Source organism: Ambystoma mexicanum, chromosome 5q (genome assembly GCF_040938575.1).
Source record: "Ambystoma mexicanum isolate Mex_15411 chromosome 5q, UKY_AmexF1_1, whole genome shotgun sequence".
Taxonomy (NCBI): domain Eukaryota; kingdom Metazoa; phylum Chordata; class Amphibia; order Caudata; family Ambystomatidae; genus Ambystoma; species Ambystoma mexicanum.
The window spans coordinates 398,756,419-398,775,554 of NC_090933.1; the positions used below are offsets into that span (position 1 = coordinate 398,756,419).

The following is a 19,136-nucleotide window of genomic DNA, read 5'->3' on the forward strand; positions in this document are numbered from 1 at the left end:
GCTACCCCCTGCTTTACGTATAGCTCGGGCTTCTAACCTGCCAGGGCGCTCTCCCTCTCCATATTTACGTGCTGCCATAGGGGTCTCTATACATTTTAAATCCCTATCAGCATGTGCTCTGAAGTTATAGTCTGCGCAATGCATCTTCACTATTTCTTATATTCCGCCGTATGGTTTTGAGGATACCATGTTCTGTAGCCATCGCAATGCCCAGGCTTCCCACAATATACCACATGACGACACTGATCCAGTGTTTACTTCAAAGTATAGATTGACATGCTACTCTAAGTGTACTCTGAAGACCAGGTCAAGCAATGCCCGAGACTTGAATCTCCAAGTTGGCCTGGTACCCAGGAAAAACTCCCAGTTGCAGAGACGGCACAATCAGGGAAGTGGTCAGAAAAGGTTGTAGGAAGTATGTCAGTTTCTCTCACAACCCCCAGTAGAGACTCTGAGATCGGCCGTATATCGAGCCGGGACTGAGAATCATGCACGAAGAATAGAATGAATATACACGGGCCATAGGATTAAGCACTCTCCAGGCATCCAACAACTCCAAATCAGTCATTCTGTTTCATACCAATTGGGCGTAGTAAGTGTCCTATCTAGATGTACACTCAAGATAGTATTAAAATCCCCTCCCCAAATCACTGGAACCAAAGGGTACAATGCTAGTAAACTTATAATATAAGTGTAGAATGCCATAAATGTTCATAAGGATCACTTCCCTCCCTGTCAGTGTCCCATACATCATCACGTACCTCCCCAGTGGGTCCACATGGGCTCCCTTGTGTAGATATTGCACAGATTTGTGTAGCAATGTCAGTACTCCCCTACACTGGGTGGAGTATGCAGTATAGTATCTTTGTTTGCGCAAGTTCTTGTCAAACCTTTCACAACCAGCAGCAACCGCATGGGTTTCTTATTAAAAAAAAAAGTATCTGAGCCTGGTGCTGTTCTAGATACAGCTGTAGCTTTCACAGCTTGACAGGGTTCCCCAATCCCTGCACATTCCAGCTCACACATCTGATCTCACCCATCCCCGCTCTCGCATTCAATAGCAAACTCCAACTGTATGGTCAACATCATTGGGATGTATTTACAATCGCTTAATACCAAGTACCTACACATAATGAATTCAAAAACATTAATATCAAGCTCATTTTTAACCCAGCTCAACCCCCTGCCACCCCCATCGGAAGAATGAATCCCCAAAATCTCCCCACCCAAGGGAATTTGCAACTTTGCATGGGGAGGCTTATATGCAGGCAACAGCCCAGATTCCGGCACAACCATTTATCGGGATAATGTGAAATCTTACTATCCAATTGGAAGTACAACACCAGAACAAAATATTGAAACACATGTTAGGCCCGTGGGCAGCCAATCGGGGGATGCATCACTGAAGTTGCAGCTCATTTATGCCGTTAGCCTATGAGCACAGTAATGTTGCAGCTTGCAAAGGGTCAGATCCAGGCATTATCCCGCCCAGTGGGTAAAGTGTAATATTTTGGTATCTCATCCGTTGAAGTGTTCATCAAGAAATTTCATAGCTTCCTCAGGGAGCGTGAAGACGTAGGTTTTGTCATTTTGCTCAATACATAACTAGGCTGCGTACAGCATCGCGTACTTCACATTTCGATCGCAGAGTATTTTTTTCACAGCCATAAAGTTTTCCTTTCCTGTTGCACTGACACTCAGAAGTAGGGGTAGATGTGGATCCTACTAGATTCCAGGAAGAGCTCGCCCTTGGCCCTCGCCACCCGCAATATAGTGTCTCTATCCCGGTAATTGAGCAAGCAGGCAATTATGGGCCGTGGTGGCACTCCCGGTTTGGGTTTAGGAGCCAGGGATCGATGGGCCCTATTCTATCGTGAACTGAGGTGAAAGCTGAGGTGCCCCGAGTATGGCCAAAAGAGTTTGCTCCACAAACTCTTGCATGGAGCATTTGAGCTTGCCTTCAGGTACCCCTATGATACGCAGGTTGTTACGTCACAATCAGGACTCATCGTTTGTTTTACTGATAGCGTGCACTTGCTTTGATAACAAATTAACATATGTCCTCAGAGTTGACAGCTCTTCCTCCACAGTCCCACCTCTAGTCCCTGCTTAAGTGATACAGGTGTCTGTTTTCCCCATTTGGGTCTTGATGAAGCTGATGGTGCCATTCATGTCATCCAGTTTGGTATGGATATCTGAAAACCCCTGTGGCATATATTACATCATACGTTGCATTTCCGAGGGCACTTATTACTGAGAGCCTTCTGTCATGGCGTCGTCTGATCCTTCCGGCACCTTCGCTGTGGCCTTGGTAAACATGTTTATCGAACTCTGTTTCCTACCGGCACCCTTTGTCATGGTCCACGCTTGCATTATTTCTCGTCAGATAGCGTACTAATGTGCACCAGGATCACCTCAATGTTTCCCGGGTATATGGGCCCCAACTATATACAGACTTAACAATTCAATCATGGAATCTGGGGGCCATTCACATAGTCCTCACAACCACACCAGGGACCGAGAAGCCCCGCCCAAGGGGGTCTGCAACTTATGTCTGCGGGTCTGCTAGGATCAGTCCCAGGGTGTTGTTCAGCCTATGTCTTGTCTTGCCTTTCAGCCACAGTTTTCCCCTTAAAGGTAGCAGCTCTGAGTTCTACCACTGCCCAGGTGCCAATCAATGTGACCCGGGCCGAACCGCAAAGCACTCACAAAGTCACTTAGGTAGTCGGTAAGTAGAAGGTAGGTGCATGCAGCAGCAGGAAATTGCCCAGTACAGGGGGTTTTGGAGCCTTGTTTGCCACAGAGATTAAGGCAGGAGGCTTGCAGGGTGCCAGCAGGTGAGTCACGCTATTCCTCTGACGAGACACTGATCAGGGCCCAGCAAAGCATCCCCCTTCTGCCAGTAACGTACGGCTCTGTGTGGTCGCTGATCCCATGCACCAGGATTCACATCCAGCATTCCTGCTCTCTCCTCACCCTGGAAATGCTGCTCTGTGTCTCTTAATGTTAGCCTGCTGTGCTCCCCGTGAGCGCCCCGCGCTGAATCGAGTCTCTGCACTGCAACATATCATTCACAGGGCGGGCACACACCAACAGCAGTCTCCTTACCAGGGTGTATCTCCAAGCCTCCTGCTGTTTCACATACCTGGCGAACCTGATCTCTGTGTTGTCTGCCGTTGGCGTTATGACTCTCCCGCACTGCAGTCGCTCACTCCCTGCTGTGTGCCACCCATCCACAGCAGCGGCCCAGTCAGTGCCTCGGTCGATCTTATCATGAAGTGCCTCCTTCGCTTTCCTTCCGCTCCAGTATCCCTGCCGGGGAGTGCATAGCATATAGCTGCCGGTCCCCCGTTGATGTAGTACCTCCAGAACTGGGATATAGGTGTGCGCAACACTCGGGCTGCGGAGCTCTCAATTCAGGCAGCCATCTTGAGCTTTGCGCAACAGTGCCCCCCCCCACCAAGGACCTTATTTCATGATTACTCTTGTGATGCAGTTTCTGAAAGGACTGACTAACACATTCCAGCCAGTTCCTTTTCTGGTTCTGTCCAGATATTTGAATTTGGTAATTACATTCCTGATGGGAGCACCTTTTTAGCAGCTCCATTCCTGTGCTCTCAGACTAATAACATGGAGAACCATTTTTTTATGTGGCTGTCACTTCTGCTCGCAGGGTGAGTGAACCACCAGCCCTATCCTGCAAACCACCATTTACTGTGTTTTCCAAGGAGACAGTGGCTTTGAGGGTTCACCCCTCCTTCCTTCCTAAGGTGGTGTCTGAATTTTGTTATCCCAGAAGATCATGCTACCTGCTTTTGAGGAACATCCATCAAAATGAATCTTACATGGGATAAGTAATTAGTATAGTGAGTTAAAGTGTGGTTAAAGACCCTCCTGATACATCCCATAGAACATGTTATTGGGCCCATGTTACTTCTCGGTAGAAGGGCTCCCACATTTTGTGAATGTTATTTTTGCAATCAAATAGTTGAAGCAAAAGACCTTCTCAAATATACTGTACGACTGAGAAGGGTAAAGATAGAACCTCCTAACCAGTTGGATCCCCAACCATTGCATTCAATTTAGAATTTTTTAGGTTGCCCTCATTGCAAAAGTGCTCATAAGTATTGAGCAACAGATGTGGTGAGTTTACAGTCTTAACGATCAAACCGCATCATTGGCAAACAATAGAATTTGCATTCTACATTTCCATATTTTGTAGTATCTGGAGTGACTTGACGGAGAGTAGAGCAAATGTGTTCTTGTACAATATGAAGGGAAACTGGGACAGTGTTTTCCTGCTGTTCACACTGTTTTCCTGCCCTGTCAGATTACCCTCCCTCCTGTGCTGTACTTTTAACGTATTATCTTGGTAATGTCCTCGGATGCAATTGAAAGGGCCAATTCCATTCCCCAAACACCAGCACTGAACCCCGTTTCCATATTTCACTAGTAGTACACATGGTCTGGTGGCCCATGAAGGCTAAGCACCTCAGGGCATGATCAACACAGAATTTTTGCCAAAATTAAATCAAAGTTCAGGCATTCACTTAAACTGGGCGCCCTGCAGCATGGGGTTAGGCAACCTGTATGTTTTTACAAGCACTTATGTAACTAAGTACGCCTTCTGTAACAGCGCTGTGATGCCCAAGGGCTGTTGGGCACTTTATAAAAAATGCAAATAAATAAATACAAATGTCATTGGAAGGGGACGTTACAGGGTATAGTGGCTTGGATATCCCATAGTACAGGGGTGGCATATACCTAGGGGTACCAGGTCCTAAGTGACCATTCTGAGGAGCAGGATCTTGAGTTCTTTACTAAACTGCAGGCATGTTGAATCGGTCCTGATTGCTGCCAGCCGGAATTATCTTCCAGTAGGCTGGGGTGTAGCAAAAGAAGGCCTATTTCATGGATTTCTCCTTGGGTGCTAGTTTAGTCTCGAGCCTTGCAATGGTCTTAATCCTAAAGAAGCATGTCCCTACAGAGCCTTCACGTGTTGTGGCTAGGTAGGGTGGCTTTCAAACAGTAGTTGCCTTTCATGTAATGCAGGTCGTTTTGAAGAGAGTCGCGGCTGCGAGGGGTAGCCAGTGCATTCTTTCAGGATGGGGGAGACATTGTCAAATTTCTTAGTTCCCGTTATCAGGTATGCAGAGGAATGTTGAACACCCCCCAGGGGGTTTGGGTTGCAGCTGGGACCTTGGTGTGGAGGGTGTTCTCTTCTTTGAGGCATGAGATTACCAGTGCTTGGGCTGTGTCTCTGAAATCCTCAGGTGCGAGGAAGGGTTTTATCTTCCTGAGGTGTGGTAGTTTACAAGTGGTTTGGGCTTTATTGTTGCTATTTGTCCAAAATTAGAGATTACTGCTATTAAGGAACCCAAGTGGTTTGTACTTTGGGCCAACTGAGGTGTGAATACATCAAGGTGCCTAGTATTCAGACACCCACGGATGGCCTCCTGTTTGGAGATGGCCTGGTAGGACAAATTCTGTTTTAGTGCACTTGAGTTTCAGATAGGTGCTTGGCATGCAAGCTTGGATGAAGGAAAGGCATTTCTTTAAGCATGACTTGTCTCGATTACAATTCACTTTGAGCTATTACGTAGTTTTGTCAGTGTACAGCTATCCCCTTTTTAGGAAAAAGAAAAATAATCACTTGTTTCCATGGCTCCAGGATAACAAGCGATGCAGCGGCTGCATTACAAACCCTTGTGAAAACCGGAGCCTACATCTCCAGTTTATATTTGGATACACCTGAGTCAGTTGTGTCCTGGAGGATGCTATTTGTGTTTGTAATCGTTGGTTTCAACATGGTTGAAATGAGGACACTGTTGCTTCCCTTGTGGGATTTGACCCTATAGATGATTCATTGAATAACCAGGTTACGGTGAGAATGCTCCTGCAACTTCATGAATCGGGTTCTTTAGGAGGTCTTAATCATTTATAGGAAGGGTTTGAATTAACCCTTGTGGTTCTATGCTGTGCTTGTTTATGTGGTCCTTGTCTCTGTGCCCTTTGGTGCCTGCTGCCCAGCATCTGCGTGTACGCCTTCTCTATAGAGAAATCCAGGCCCTTTATCGCCATTACTTTATGCTCATATGTTGGCTTGTGTGGCCTTTGTCTATGTCCCTTGTGGTGCTTGTCCCCACTAGGTGCGTGTACGACTTCTCTATAGAGACAGCCATGCCCAGCCCTGAAACCTCTCCACTGTCTCCAAGTGGCTGCAAGAATTAATTTCAAGAGCCTTTGCATTGCCCACAAGGCTTTCTGAGGCCTGGGTCCAAAATACCTTCAGCTGTACCTCCGTAATACCTTCCCTCCCGAGCCCTTTGCTCCTCCACCTCTAACTCTCTCAGGGTCAGTCGTTTTTCAAAGAAACGAGCTAGGGGTAGATTTCTGTGTTCGGCTGGGGCCTCCCTCTGGAACAACCTCCCTGCCACTCTGAAACTTGAGGAGAACCATCGCCGTTTCCGCAAGCACCTTAAGACATTGCTCTTTGCTTCTGCCTTCGCTCCTCCTCTCCCCTGCTTTTCTATTCTATCCTGGCATCGTGCACCTGGTTACCCTCTGACTTTCGGGCCCAGGTACCTGCTCCCCCTGCCACCCACCCGCACTGCCTCTTTGCAATCCCTTGCACTGGGGTCTGTATCTGTAACCCTACAGTCCCACCCCCCTTTGTTTCTGCACTTACCAGACACACCCTGTCTGTTGCCTTTAACCTAGCACTTGCTGGCTGCACTACCACAGTTTGTTGCTTTTTATGTATTTATTTTTAATCCTTTGCTCCGCACTCTCCACTCCTCCCCACCCCCTCCCATGCACTCTCCCCTTTCCCTCTCACATGCACTTGCGCGTTCTCAATGTCACTGGGCCTAGTAAGATCGTTGTTTTGTTCTCCCTTGTTCCCCTCCCTTGCCTCATCGCGCTTTGAAACACTTGTACGAGCGCGATACACCTAAAATATCAATATCAATGCCCATTATCGCCATTACTTTACCCTCATATGTTAGCTTGTGTGGCATTTGTCTATGTGCCTTGTGTTGCTTGTCCCCAGTAGCAGCTTGTACACCTTCTCTATAGAGACATCCTTGCCTATTCTCGCTATTACTTTAATTTCAAATGTTGGCTTGTGTGGCCTTTGTCTACTGCCTTGTGGTGACTGTTGCCCTGTTGCTGTTTGTACACCTTTTCTCTAGAGACATCCGTGCTCATCGTTGCTATTGCTTCACCCTCATATGTTGGCTTTTTAAAGGTTTATGCAATTGCTTAGAGAGAGATTGCGTGTCTGTCTGGTAGTGACCAGTTGTAGGCAGGTTTCCTGTTGTTGTCTGTCTAGACTAGTCTTCTTGCTTTCTTTGGCAGAAGCAGTCAATTGCTGCATTGTGTTTGGGGGCATTTGCGGTCATGGCATCCGCACAAATAATATGTTTGCTTTGCCTTGTTGTCTTGGCACTTTGCTTGAATATAAGAAGGATACCTTTAAGCAGTGTTTACGAACATACTTATCAAACCCTCCACAGAGCCCAATACCACCCACACTACCAGTGGTGCAGAACGTGAGTCCTTTAGACATCTGAAAAGTTAGATAAGTGAGTTGACAGCTTGCAGATGAGATTTGTGTGTAGTTTACAGGACACAGATGAGAGTATGACCGAATCAGCCTTTCATCAGACGTTGGTTAAAAGAGGGTTATGATAGCTTTGATACCATGCAAGAAAAATTTGGCTTGGCATCTATTGATCGGTTTCGACATGCACAACTAGCTCACGCCATACGCACCCAGACACAACAACTATACCCTCCTTCCCCCCATAGAGACCAACATTCTCCCGCAATGAATCCCCTCCAATGTCACCTCCACCCTCTATCAGGCCCTTAATCCTTCGGGGCTGAACAACTCGATAGGCTGAAAGAAAGATGGGAAAGAGACCTAGGTGATCTGGAACCAGAGGACTGGATAGATGCTCTAATGTCCCCCCGAGAGATTGGGATAGAAGCCAAACTCAGACTGATACAACTCAGAATACTCCACTGCTCATACTACTCAGGTACAGCCATGGCTGGATGGGGAGGGACCGAGGATGAGACATGCATTAGATGCAAGCGAGAGCCAGCCACCTTCTACCACGTGATCTGGGACTGCCAAGTATTCCAAGTCTTCTGGGGGGATTGTATTAATACATTCTCCACCATCCTAGAGACACCAATTCCTAAAGACCCCAAAATGACACTCCTGGGCATCTGGGGAGAAGTAGACTTGACACAGTATGAAAAAATGTTTCTTGCGGTGGCGCTGGGGGCGGGGAAAAGGCATATCGCTGCAAACTGGGGCTCTGCAGACCCACTAAACCCGAACCGTTGGAGCAATGAACTAAACAGATGAGCTGCTTGGAACGCCAAATCTATAATGCGAGGAGTTGCCCCCGTAAATTTGAAAAGATATGGGGCAAATGGCTCGATGCTCACTGAGACTTATACCCTCCCCATCTCTCCCCCTCCCCCCTCCTCCTTGTTCATCCCTTTCACCCTCCCCTTACCTCAAGGACACAAGACGTAACCAGTATTGCCAGCTATTACCTGTGTCGCAATTGTATTATTGCTTCTTCGTCCTGTGGCGCCTTTGCCACTGACAATACCGCCATGTTTACTGATGTATGCCTATGTGTATATCTATGTTGTTGTTTGCTGTTTAAATCCAAATAAAGAGTTATTAAAAAAAAAAGAGGGTTATAATAACATGCGTCATTTAAGTGCTGAGACAAGTCTTTCGGTGGTGAATGCTCTATAAATGTTCAATATTATGTTTATCGAGGCTCAGAGACTGCTAAGTAGTTTGTTATATGAATGCACACTCAAGAAAAGTATTTGCACGCTTCTGGAAAACATTTCTTGGTTTTGTAAGTAATGCTATGGCGCACCTATTAAAACAAAGTCAAGGAGACATGGCTCAAGCGGCCTCGTATATATGACCATCCACTTTGATGTCTTATTATCCGCAGCCAGGTCTCCAGAAATGTCTGGCGGCACTGCAGGAAGCCCTGGAAGAGATTTTGAAACAGAAACTGAGCGAGGAGGAGAATGCCGGCTGCTGTCAGGTAAGGGTGGTGGCACTGGCGTCCCGGCACCATTTACCGTACACCATTTCTCTTTATAGTACACAGCTTCAGGGTGGAGCGTTGCGACCCACTAATAGTACAATCAAATTGACCTTTAAGAATGACTGTAAAATATGAAGCTTATCTCCTGTGTATATGTGTATTTTCTCATGCGCATTCATTGTGCCTACCCTGAAACCTGAGTGAGGAACTAGGCCCTGCATCAAGGACCCCTACCCTACATGAGCTGATAGAGAATAGATGAACCAGACAAGGCTTCCTAGCGCTGTGCTAGGAAGAGTTTACCACAGGCACACACTCTTAACTTTTGAAAATCACATTTGACGGATCTGTACAAAAGGGACCTTAGTAAGGCAAATGTCCTGTGTTCCTTTGCTGTGCATGTTTTCAGGCGTGCCCATTCAGGTGGTTCCAAGGGTCTTACCTGTGTTTGTCCATGTTTAATTCTGTCGTTTGCAATGCACTATGTCGTTTTCTACTTTTCATAATCTTTCCAAACTTACTTTGTTTGGGAGCAAACGCGTTTACCTAGAAACACTGCATGTACACAGAGGTACGTCTACTACACCCAGCATATATTGTCAGACTACATAATTGTGCATGCAATCGCAGCTCCTTAACACAATGTTGACAATTCTTGCCGAACACTTCAATGGAGTTCTAGGTTGGACAATGGAAATGTATTGAGATATTTCATATATGAGATTAGGGTCACCTTAATGTCGGTTAAAATGTTTGGGATTTAAACATCATTTAACCTCCACGCAGAATGTTGGGGTATCCACATCGGAGCATATTAATTTCATTATTGTCATCCTACACACACACCCCCACCCACCCAAACACACAAACACACACACCTATGTCTTATAATAATGTGATAATAATAATAATAATAATTTTTTTATTTTGAATTTTAATTGTAATTCCATTTTTACAAAAAAATGGAGAGTGTATAGTTCCAACAAGCTCCAAGCTTTTTCTATAGTTTCCAGAATGTGGTGGGTCGACTCGTTTCCATTTTCTCATCCGGATTGGTTTCTTTGGTCCAGGTCGAGATTGTTAAAGAATAGCGCCACACCAATCACATATTTTGTTTTTGTTCCCCTGTTTAGGGCGGTCCACCAACTCTCTTCGTAAAAAGTATTCAAAGTTCTGAGAATTTTATTCAGATGTCTTTCTCTAATGAGTTGTGTTCCTGTACAGGATAGTAGGAGGTGCCTGCTGGTTTCTATCCTGTCTTTTTCATCACAGTATCGACATTTATTGGCGATAGATTGTTTTCTGGCCGCCAATACTTCGTTGGTCTTTATCTGATTGAGTCTGAATCTTAGAAATAGCCTTGCGAGGCGTTTGTCCGGAAATTTCTCTAGGTAGCTCCGTTCAGTGTTCAATTTCATTATTATAATAATATTTATATTCACTGAAAAAACGTTAGTTAAAGTTTAGTTAAGTTCAATAGATTTATCACGACAAAACCCTTAAAATTCAGTGCATTTGGGAAGCCATGACAGGCTTAACTTGGCTCACTCCTGTTTATGTCCCCTATAATGCCATGTCCCCCATAATGGCATTTTGTATCATTGTGAATCTTTTGCTTATAATATGTATGTGCTCATGGGCTTTGCAACGGGAACCCTCTGACTTAAGTTGGTCATGACTCCCCAAATGCGCTGAATTTCAAGGGTTTTGTTGCGATAAATTAGCTGAACTTAACTAAACTTTAACTAAAGCTTTGTCTGTGAATTTCAAGGGTTTTGTTTTTTCTTCCATGCCACCAGCCAATATACATACTTAATTTAAAAGACTACCTGGCCATTAGCTATGGTAGGCCGTGGCCACTATGCATGTCTCTAGGGCCCACTAGCCAGGGTCCTCAACCCTGACTAGTGTCAATAGCATTTTTCTGCCTTTTCGTTTTCGGGTTATCTCTCCCATTAACCAAAAAGAAATGCAAATTTTCAGTCCTGAAAAGCCTGTTTGCCGCATGTTAGGGAGAATTTTCATTTCTGTGCCAATTCCCTTTAACCTTAGAGACTCAGGGCATTTATTTTCTTCAAATAAGCTTTATTGGTGAAATGGCATGGATAAAAATTCAAACAGTGCATGTTCTTCATAAGTATAATCCGAAATTAACCTTACACATTTCTCCCCCCACCCCCTGCTCCCCAACAGGAACTTCATCAAATGTCCCAGCCTCCCCTCCCCCAAACTTCAACTCCCGAACCCTCCCCCCTCTACATCCTAAACTAGGCCCTGGGATGATCATCGCGGCTGTCATATCGGATCCTGTTCTGACCAGGTTCCTCCTGTCGACCACCCCACATTTTATTTCGAGTCTGTCTTTCGAATTAGGGTTAGATTTAGGGTTAGTGTTAGGGTTGGGTTAGGGTTAAGGGGGATGGGGCATCTGGGGGGACCCCCCCCCCCAAATACAATAAACATTCAAATGTTAAAAGGAGCTGGCCAGTTCCGAAATTTCAGCACTGGACTGCTCCATGTAACGTTTTAAAGTTACAAAAAAATGCATTGAAATGCTATCTTTCACATGTAAAAGTACATTTCCGTCTCCATTTATTTTCGATGGACTGGTTTCGATGGAAATGCAATTGTACATGTAAAAGATAGCATTTCGATGGATTTGCATTTCGATGCATTTCCATCGATGGAAAGACCATAAACCCTTAGTGTATAAATAAATAAATAATGTATTATAACTTCAAGTGTGTTACTTGGATACCTGTATTTACAGGTTTCATTGCATAGCTCTACAGCTCACATTGCCCCTCTTAAAATAAACCTGGCTGCTCAGTCACGCTACCAACTTGTGTAGTACCGGCCTGTATTACAAGGTGGGTCTAATACCAAGGAGACAAGTCTTGTGTAGTCCCACACCAGTTGGACTGCACTAATTCTTACCTAACACTTTTGGCAGGCGATGGGATTGGTGTAAAGTGGTTTCAGTGACTACTGGTTGTACTTTTGCCCAAATAAACCACCCACAAGCTAGCACCACCAAAAAGAAAAGTAATCTTGTAACTGAAAATAATGCCTGGAATGGATAATTTTAATGAACAGTCCATTACTGCACTTACAATGGAAGAATTGAAAGAATTATGTAGGACAAGGGGACTCAGTTTAAAGGGTAGAAAAGAAGAGTTGATGGAAAAGTTTTTAAATCACCAAAACCCAGGAAATAGACCCATAACCCTTACTCCCAACCTTGACATGGAAATTGATTAAACTGATAGTTTAGAGCTTAGCTCCAATCTGCCAAATTGGTCAGAAGGTGAGGAGGATCCTCACAGAGTGAGCAACTCCCCTCTTCAGACTGTCACTGTACTTCAACAAGCTCCTATCACGACCCCTGTTGGTCACAATCTATGCCCAGAATATCTATCTCTTGAAAGAATGAGACTGGAACTAGAATTCAAGAAACTTGCAGTACAATCTGAAGATAAAGAGAGAAGGCTCAGAGAGAGGGAAATGCAGCATGAGTAGGATATGAAAAAGATGTCCATTGGTCCTGCTTCCTTCATGTGGTCCTCTCGGTCTACTAGTCCCAAGAGACCTCACTTACCAAAAGAAGCTGTAAGTATGTATGATCCTAAACTTGATGTGTTGGATTGGATGAGTACATTTGAATTAACTTATGGTTTGCAGAATATTTGTGGGAATTTTTTAGTTGCATGGATCATGTCTAGGCTCCCCCAGAATGGTTGTGATGCTATTATGGAATTGAATGCTACAGACAGAAAATATTATGCACTAGTCAAACAGGCACTTGTTGCTAGATTTGGGAAGACTCCTTCTCAATACCTTAAAATGTTTAGAGACCATAAAAAGAAAGATGGTACCCCTTGGGCTACCTGGGTTTATGAATGCCTGAAAAACTTAGATGGTTGGGTGAAAGGATACAAAGTAAACTCCTTTTGAAAGAATGAGAATTTTTTATTTTTTTACTAGAGTATTTTTGATGCCCACTCTCTATCCCAAGAGACTAACTCAAGCAGCTGACTTATGGGTTGCCAACAGGGTCACTCATAAGGATTTTGGGGCATCTCAGAAAAAGGATGAGCGGAAAAAGCACAAGAAAGATGGTAAAGAAAATGTGTATCCTCCACCACCTAAAGACGGCCACAAAAACCATAAGGGTACATTGCATGGGAAACCTATAGGGCTCGTAAAACCTCTGGGACAAAACCAGAGGGAGTTACCACAAACCCCCATTCCAGAAAAGCTTTGGTAAATGTGTGGTTTGTGGGTCTGGTGACCATGTGAAAGGGGATCCCAGATGTAAGGGTAAACCTTCAGGGGTCCACACTGTCTCCTTGGCATTCACTGCAGAAGAGGAAGCGCCAATGACAGGTGCTCACTTTCACCTACTAGCTGATGACCCCATTGGAGTTCAAGCTAGTGTTTCTTTAGTGTCCTTGGGTCTGTGGAAACAACAGAAGATAGATGTGTATAACACCATACCCGACAACACAAAAGGAATAAGGACAGTGTACTTGTAAATGGCCAGGAGACTCCTGCCATCAGAGACACTGGGGCCAGCATTACAGTGGTTGATGAAAGTTTCTTCAAATCTGAGGATCTAGCCAAGGCCCCAAAGGTTCCTCTAAACTTGCTGGAGGCCCTATCCAAATGGTTTCTATTTTGTCAGCCCTCATCCAGTGCCCTATCCAAATGGTTCCCATTTTGTCAGCCCTCATCCAGTGCATTAACATGACTGTAAGAATTCCTGTTAGTGTGCAATCTGAAGTACCTGGGAAAGTTATTTTGGGTAATGACTTGAAAACTCTGGAGTAGTCTCCAGTACCCCCAGGCCTCCCTGCAAAAAGAGACAGGAGCTGACAAGATTGGCCAGAGGCGCAACCTTGAGAGACTCTCAGTGTGCGGTCAGGGAGGAATCCAGCATCTCAAAACCAGAGACAGGCCAACCTTCCACTTCTAAAAAGAAGAAAGAGACTAAGGAGAAATCCAGAGTCTCAGGAAAGAAAAAGGGTCTCAACCTCAAACCTGCTCTGAAAACAAGGACTTCCCCGAGAGGACAGTCCCAGGTCACTCCAGTGGGTGGACGAACAAGTCTTAATAGGAGTCTGTTTCTTTGTCAAATATGAAAGAGATGCTGGCTGCCCGAATTGTACTTTGTGATAAACCTTAGTGTTTTAGAAACCTGAGCAGGATCTTTTGACTTGGGTGTCAACAATGAAACTCTCCATCTGATACAGTTCACACTCTACTGCATCGAGTGCTATGGGTGAATAGCCTCTGGACAAAAATCTTTTTCTAATATTTTCACATTCCCCCTGATAATCACATTCCTGACTACAGTTCTGTTTGGCTCTTATATATTCACCTTTTGGTATGTTTGCAATAACGGTTTTCCTATGACAGCTTGCAGCATGTAACACTGAATTAACAGATGTAGTTTTTCTGAAGGTATGAGTCATATATCCAGTTTGATTCATTTTAATTCATAAGTCCAAAAAATCTATACTCGAAGTGCTGGGTATGTAGGTAAAATACACACCCCAATTATTTGAATTGAGGTATGTAACAAAATTTGATAATTCACTTGCTGTGCCTGTCCAAACCATGATAACATCATCAATATAGCGCCTCCATAGGTGTGTATATATGGCTGAAATAGAGGGTTAACCAGTGCAAATAGTTGTTCAAATTGGTGCATGTATATGTTAGCCAAAGCTGGTGCGAAGCTGGCTCCCATGGCGATATCCACCTTCTGTTTATTCCTATTAAATATTGATTCATTTTATGTCAACAGTACATGCGCAGTGTGGTTGTGTAATTGTTGTAAATTGTTGTTTTACTGGGCATAGAGTACATTTTGACACAATCACCTACTGCAGTTACAATCATCCTAGTATTCAATTGTTACCTAATAATTATATCATTCTTTTTCACCATAAAAAGGTCATAAAACCGATAAGTGCTTTGGGTTCCAGTCTTATGCCACATACTTCTTTAGTACCTCTTGGAGTTGCATGTACACTTCCACAGGAATTAAATCTGTCCACATCCAAAATTGTGAGGGTGACAGTACCTGATACACGCTGCCTCATGTGCAGCATAGTGGGGTTCCTTCATAGTTGCCCAACTGGAACTCAAGGTCCTGGGAGCACACACATTGACTTTTGCAGCATCCTGGGGTGCCTTAGTTGCCCAACTGAGGCTCGGGAACCTGGGCATGCACATGTTGCCTCACGTGTGGCATTCTGCAGTGGCTTTAGAGTTGTCCAACTGGCGCTAAGGGTCCTGGAAGAACACACATTGCCTCACATGTGTGAAATTGCAATGTACCTGTGAGGTACACAACAGGGCACCCATGTGATGATTTCTTAGGTGACCTCACTTCTTGCTTATTCTCCTTGAAAGTGGTTCCACGCCTTCTGTAAGACTCTCTGATGGTGAGGGAGTTATGTTAAGTTAAAGATGCTTGTATAGTGCACTATCACCCGAGGGTGTCCTGGAGCTAGTCGGGAAGAACCTTCAAAAAGAACAGTTTAAAAGCGAGGATCTCACTTAGGAAAGAGAAAGGTTTTGAGTAGTTTCTGAAATTTGAAAAAGACCACAGGCCCCCTAAATTGAGTGGGTAACAAAGGGATCACCTTTTTGAGTGGTTTAAGCTTAAAGAAACCAGCTTTACAGATGGCACTAATCTGCAGTTCTGGTGACAAAGCAGAGGTAATTTCCATTACAATATGTTTACTGAATCGACTAAAGAAGGCATATTCCCCAAACTAGGGGGCCAGAAGTCTAAAGTCCATAGCTGGCAAATGGCCAGAGGACTAATAATCATAACTTCAGTTTTCTCATCGTTGAGTTTGAACCAACTAGCATTCATCCAATTTCCTATTGCGGTGAGACAAGATCTAAGATGAAGGGCAGAGTACATTGGATTTTGATCCACTCTCAAAATAAGTTGGGTTTCGTCTGCATAGGAGTAGAACTGACAACCATGAGAGTGGATTAGACTAGCTAGAGGCTTAACATAATGTTGACTAGCAAAGAGGAAATTTCTGAGCCCTGGGGTCCCCCCAGGTCAGGGTGGAAGTTTCAGATCTCTGGAGGATAGCTCAGGGGCAACACGCTCAACTTGGAAGCAAGTCGATGCGGAGCAACACAGGTTTGATCCCCGGGTCCGCGCTTAGGAACCTCTGTGTATTAAGCATGTTATAAATAACCAATTAAAATAAAGATCTGAAAGGAGAGAGAGAAACAGACCGAGAACGGTTAGACAAGAAAGAAGTAAACCACTGAAGAACAGGAAGTGGAGCAGCTCCGTGCCCAGGTTGGGCTTATCTCCTGCAGTGTCATGCTGGGCACGTGAAATGTGAACGACTGTGCTTGCTGCAGCTGCAGATGTGCCTGTTGGAGTGAATAGTCCTGCCGGGCAATCACGGATGTCAAATACTACTGCACCGTGTTGATGGCCTCCATACAGTGGACCATGTTCTGATGCTTGCATTGCTCCAAAATGCCAACAGGAGACACAGCATGGGCGAATCCTTGGTTTGATGATGCAAGTCCAGTACTGATTTGCTGCATTCTCCTGCTTTTAGTGGTCTGCACATGGTCCTTCCCTGACTGTTCATGAAGGGTCATGAGAGCTGCTGTATGGCTGTTTAGGTATTTCTTAATGGATGCCTTGATGTCATGCTCGCGTGTGAGGAGCTGATTGTGCTGCATCTGTATGTGCAGCTGTTGTACGGTTACATCAACCCATCTTATGGCCTATTGGACAAGTTCACCAACAAGGCTGTGTGATCCTGTATCTCGATATCATCATGTGGAGGTTGTGTATGCTGGGGGTTTGATGTCTGCTGGTGTGGGGTGTTGACAGTTGCCAACCTGGTCTTCAATTAAATTATATATACTTCGCTTCATCTTCTAGCTCAATGGTCTTCTGGCGACACCTCTTCCTCCTGCACCACTGCTTTCTCCTGTGAGGTGGGTTCTGAAATCTGTCTGGAGACTGTTGAGGTTGCCTGATGGTACCACTACCAGTGCCTGGTGTGTGTGTCTTGGTGACGACTGGGTCTGCCCTACTGCCAGTGACGTTTCATGGGTAGGATCTGCAGAGGTGCTGGCAATGTGCTTTCTCGTCCCAGCTGACTGCTTCTAAGCCCTCCTTCTCTACTGTTTGGCTTGTGCATGTCCAGCATTAGGGATGCTGCATTGCTGTGATACTTTGCCTGCATGGAGTAAATCAATCATAGATGCTATCAGCATCTGCACAACAGGTATGTTGGTGTCTCAGTGTTTACCTACTCTGTGTGATGTGTATGACTTTTGGGTGTTGCCAAAAGTTGGTCATTGTGACTTCTATGGAAATCTCATGCCCATGTTATGGGTTTCCAGAGGGGTTGAAGTCTGTCCAGAGAGCACTTAGTTGCGGTTGAATGTACACTCGGTGTGATGGATGTATTGGTTGGCATCTGCCTACTGTGTTGCAGCTTTAGAGGTGTGGGACATGTACGTATTATATTTGATTTGTGTGTCACAGTATGTGTGGTTGGATGGTACGTGTGTGGATTTGTTGGTGGCTCACTCACCTGTGTCATGTCCCTCCTCTAAGCCAGTGGCACTTTCCAGTTTGATTAGTGGGAGCACCCCCTGTTCCCACGTAGTCCATGCTATGATTTCCAGTCCCCCTCACAACTGCTATCTTTGGCTTCCTGAGCCTTGGTGATTTTCTTCCACATGGCACGTTAGAGGTGATTTCACCTCTTACCTGGGTCTTCTTTCTCACATTGCAAAGTGGACACTGCATTGATAGCATTCACCAGTGTCATCCACATGTCCCTCTTTTTGCTGCCACTCAATGTATGCATCTGCATTGAGGAGTCTTACCTCCACTGGTATCATGTTGCCATGTTATCTACCAATCCCTGCAGCTTAGTCTCCTTACGATGCGGGGCCCTAGCACCTGACCTGCTTCTTGAATTGAGGTTAATGTATGGAGTCCTGTGTCTTTGCTGGCTGTCCACTCTGCTGTTCAGATGAGCTCCGTCACTGACCTCCTGGGGGTTGTGGAGATATTTTGTTGAGGTGGTGGTGGTGTGAATTCCTCCAGCACTATGACCAAAGGCAGTAGGACTTTGGCATCATTTTTGTCGGTAGTTGAACGAACACCAGAAGAACTTTTACATGACTTATGCCACTGGCCTGTCCAACGCCGGAAGGTGTTTCATGTAGCTTCTACCGGCAATGGTGGGCGGCTGTCGCTGATGTCAGTCTATCTGCCATTTAACATGGCTCCACCTTTGTGGATTACTCGGATGTTCCACTGCTGCAGGGTAATGTTCATGATACAATGGTTCTCTGTCATTTTCAGTCAGCGGACGGCAGAAGGCATTGTTGGCAGACATGGTAGTCTTTACGCCAGACTCTTGATGAGGTCCAAAGTATTTGAGTATTCGCTGTAGCACCTAATTGGTATCCACGTGACTGTATGTACAGTCTAGCTTTAATTACTATTGCTCCTCTGTATCCTAATACCGTTGTTTCCTTTATTCATGGTTTATATATATATCACATGATGCATTTTGAATAGGATTGGATTAATTGTATGGTAGATGGGAGGCAAGTTGTGAGCATGGATACCCCAGAAGCCCCTGGTCAGTGGCACACATTCATGATTTTATTGGTAAATGTTTTGGCTGTGGGAGGGGTGTTTTTCACTGCATCTTTGGGATATACTGTGGGTGAGGCGTGAGCGGATCTCAGATTTTCAATACTTTTAAAAAGTCATCGTGGAATATGTTACTCGTTTTACACATATGGCCCAGGTTATGGAGCAAGGAAATAAAAACTAAAAGTCAAACCTAAGCAGTATGAGTGATCAGACACAGGATAGAAGCCTTTCAATATTAACTTGTAGGGCTCAACAGCTGTCCCATGGCTAGGGAAACTATGAACTACCTTGACAGGTTAGGCATTAGGGTTGCTTTTATATGAAAAAAAAACATTGATTGCCCAGTGAAGAGCAACTGG

The 19,136-nt window shown here is 44.9% G+C and overlaps 1 protein-coding gene across 1 annotated transcript in view; it reads left to right on the forward strand.

The window, feature by feature from the left end:
• The window catches only part of LOC138497419 (E3 ubiquitin-protein ligase TRIM39-like), a 220,398-nt gene that overhangs the window by 13,169 nt on the left and 188,093 nt on the right, over positions 1 to 19,136 (forward strand). Inside the window, exon 2 of the mRNA XM_069620887.1 lies at positions 8,997 to 9,092. Coding sequence (XP_069476988.1) covers positions 8,997 to 9,092 — 96 coding nt within the window. The remainder of the gene's footprint in view (positions 1 to 8,996; positions 9,093 to 19,136) is intronic.